The sequence below is a fragment of the Buceros rhinoceros genome, unplaced genomic scaffold, assembly GCF_000710305.1.
Source record: "Buceros rhinoceros silvestris isolate BGI_N320 unplaced genomic scaffold, ASM71030v1 scaffold2415, whole genome shotgun sequence".
NCBI classification, from domain to species: Eukaryota; Metazoa; Chordata; class Aves; order Bucerotiformes; family Bucerotidae; genus Buceros; species Buceros rhinoceros.
Genome location: NW_010414342.1, coordinates 527 through 3,899, shown reverse-complemented (window position 1 = coordinate 3,899; position 3,373 = coordinate 527). Strand labels below are relative to the sequence as shown.

Sequence of the window (3,373 nt, the reverse complement as noted above, 5' to 3'; positions counted from 1 at the left end):
GTAGGGAATTCAGAACTTCCTGAAATCTATTACTTTACAGGCTCTTAGGTAATGGAAAACTGAGTTAAATCCATGCATGTTTTAGTATTGAAAAGTCAAAATAGTACTTAAATATAGATTGAGATAGATTTCCCATCTCTTTACATTTTTGTTACAATGAATAAATAATTACCACAGCTGGCAGTTTGTATGTACACACACACTTTTTTTTTTTGTCTCCTTGTTTCCTTAATATTTTGGAATTTTTTTTTTTAGGACCCATATTGGAATAGAATGAAAAAGCCTTTGCATCTTTTAGAGTGTATTCATGTATTATTATCAGGATATGTACACGACCCAGGCAGAGTACTTATGAGGTAAGAAAGGCAACTATATGTTAATAAATAGTGAAGGATATAAAATATCCTAAAGCATTTTACTTCAATCCCCAAAGCTTTTCTTCTTTTCCTTTCTGTGAATTTAGTATTTCTTACTGAGAATCCTCATTCAGAATCAGTTGGTAGAAACTTGTAGGTCTTTAGTATAAACTACTTGAATAAAGATAATTTTTCTCCACTTCACTGAAGAGTCATGAGGAACTAAGAGGATTATTTTTAAAATTTTGGCAACATGATTAAGGAGTAGTACAGACAAATTGGGGAATCTGGGGCAGTGGGGAAAAATGAGAATCAGACATTTTGTGACTGAAACAATGTGAACTGCTCAGTGAAGAAAGCCCAGAAGCACTGGGTTCTTTTATTCTGAAAAAGAGAAGAATAAACACGGGAATAGATCTGCCCGGATTGTTTTTAAGAGGTTGGTGATGAATCACTCTTCAAGACTAAAATCCACCTTAATCTGAAACAGGAAAGAATTTAGTTTAATGTTAGAAAAGGTTTCTAGATAAAAGAAAAGCCGTGTACTTGAACAAGTTGCCTGCATATAATGGAATCTCTACCTTTGGCAACTTCGGTGAACAGACTAACATATTTCAGTCAGAACTATCTTGTCTTGGAAACAACTGGCAGAACTAGACGAGGTCTTGGTAACGCTTCAAATGATATTTTTTTCTGTTTCGCTTGAAAATACACATGTAAATATCCCCTGCTCACATATTTTAGATCTATCTTTTCACACTTTTTCGGGTCTTTTATGGTTAGCTGATTTAAATACTCTAATTATAACTTGAGCGACTGTTGACTAATTTTAATATCTGTTTAGATACTAATACCTAAATTGTCATGATTTGGTACTAACTTTACATATTTAAATTGCCATCTAAGTTAAATACATTGATTATATTCATATCTAAAGTAATAACTAAAGGTTAAATATTTCACATTGCTATTAACTGTATCATGTTTTATTGCTTACGTTTAAATCAGATAAATAGTAATGAATCATTTTTTTTCCCAACATGTCTCAAGCATTTTCTCATTATGTCACAAGCATTAGATTTGAAAAATCAGTTTTTCTAATAAATACTTAAAATTAGCAGATATGTCTTGCTGATAAGTTATTCCATTACAGAATACTCACATTTTATTTAAGATTAGTTCTAATAATACAGAAATAAAAAGAACCTCATTATTCTACGCTTTCTTTGCAGGCGGCGATTCACGAATGTGTGTTTGGATGCTGTTAGTTGCTACCTGGTTGAACTTCAGTCTATGAGCCCAACATTAGGAGTTCAAACAACTATTCAGAATTTTAAATCAGTGCAAGCAAAATTAGAAAGGCTGCACTGAATCATTAGCTCAGATAAAATAAACTATGATACTGAAGCTCAGATGCCTGCACTGAGTCTCTGGAAGAACAAATCGTCAGAAATTCTGAGAAAGCTTTATCTCCTGCTGCAGTTAGCGATCGTGTGGACTGTATTCTGCTGTCCTAAAGATATCTACAAACCGTAGAATGTAAATGTGCCAAATGGAGTTTCTTTTAGTACTACCAATGTTTTTAACCATAGAAAGCCTTTTTTATATACTTTTAAAATAAAACACATGGTGTGTGATCTTTCCTTTGGGGATTAAAAATATTTGGAAAATATTTTTATTTTTCTTTATTTAACATACAGTAATAGAGATTAAAGTAGGATGTAAAGTCTACTTCATACCTGTTGGACAAGTATCAAAACAAGTGACAACTGCAGAAGGCAGCATGATGATAAAAGTGCTAGTAGATGAGTGAGGTTGTAAATGTGGTCATATCAGGGAGTAGTGATGCAATCATAACTCTGCAAGAGTTTATTGGCAGGTAAAACAAAGATAATCATTATTTCATAACTGTCACTTTAAACATAGCCTGCCTCTGTAAACAGGATGTTTGGGATAAAATTGCGGAATTTTATTTTTATCACAAGTCAAAGAACAGTATTAAAAGGCCATCAAATTATTTTCCTATTCCATTTTAATAAATATGTTGTATCTGTTAAAATCAAATTAAGAAGCAACCTCTGTCTGCTTTGATTACACACACACAAGCATCCATTATGTACACTCCTTACAGGAGCAGAAACTATGCATCGTCCTGTGGACATGCTTCCTAAGATTTTAAAACCTCATACAAAGTGGCAGTTTGCTTCGTTTCTGTTTTACTGCTGCGCGTGGGGTACAGATTCAGCAACAAAAGTGCTGTAACACATGCACAAGAAATTACCAGTTCATGCTGGTCTTCAGTCTTGCTCAAATAACTTTTTCATGTGTGTAAATAATCAAAAAGTTTGGAGAAATTTTTAATGGGGGAAAGAAGAAAAAAATCTGTATGCCTACAGGATAGATTAATGTATTTTTTCCCCAGGAGAATGAGTAGTTGATACACATATCACAGGAGCTCAAAAAACCAGAAACAAAGTAGTATGGATTAAGACATTTATTTACATGTATTTATTTACATGCATTAAGATACTTAGGTAGCTACTTACAACCTTTAAGGCCCAATCTGATAACTATGCTCTAAATTTTTGTTTAAATTACAGCCACTAACTTTCTCCTCTGAACAGCCAGGTGCATTCTGATCATTCCTATCCAAAGATTGCGCCCCTTGCAGCAATGGGAAGATTAAAATACAGACCTTGTTTTACCTGTGGTTAGATCAAAATACAACCAAAATCTCCCTGGCATTTCTATTTTGTCAGTGTCGAAATTTAAAGCCGTATTTAAATTTAAAGAAGGATTTCAGTAGAGGAATTACTGTGTGTCTTGGGAAACAGATTTTCACTGTTCCATGTAAAATGCACCTTTGGGGAGATGAAAGCAGGCTGCACAGGCCCAGAAGCTCCTCCAATGATCTTTCTCGCTGCTCAGGGCTTTGGCCCTGCTTTGTTTTGAGCCCAGAGCTACAGGCACCATCCTCCAAAGGCTGCCTGCCTTCCCCACCCTCCTGCAAGAGGAGA

At 34.4% G+C, this 3,373-nt stretch overlaps 1 protein-coding gene across 1 annotated transcript in view; it reads left to right on the top strand.

Annotated features, from left to right (window-relative positions):
• NUP155 (nucleoporin 155kDa) overlaps window positions 1-1,727 on the top strand; it is a gene marked incomplete at its 5' end in the record, with an annotated part of 24,826 nt that extends 23,099 nt beyond the window's left edge. The window contains 2 exons of the mRNA XM_010137038.1: window positions 256-356; window positions 1,589-1,727. Of these exons, the coding sequence (XP_010135340.1) occupies window positions 256-356; window positions 1,589-1,727 (240 nt within the window). The remainder of the gene's footprint in view (window positions 1-255; window positions 357-1,588) is intronic.
• Window positions 1,728-3,373: the final 1,646 nt, after the last annotated feature.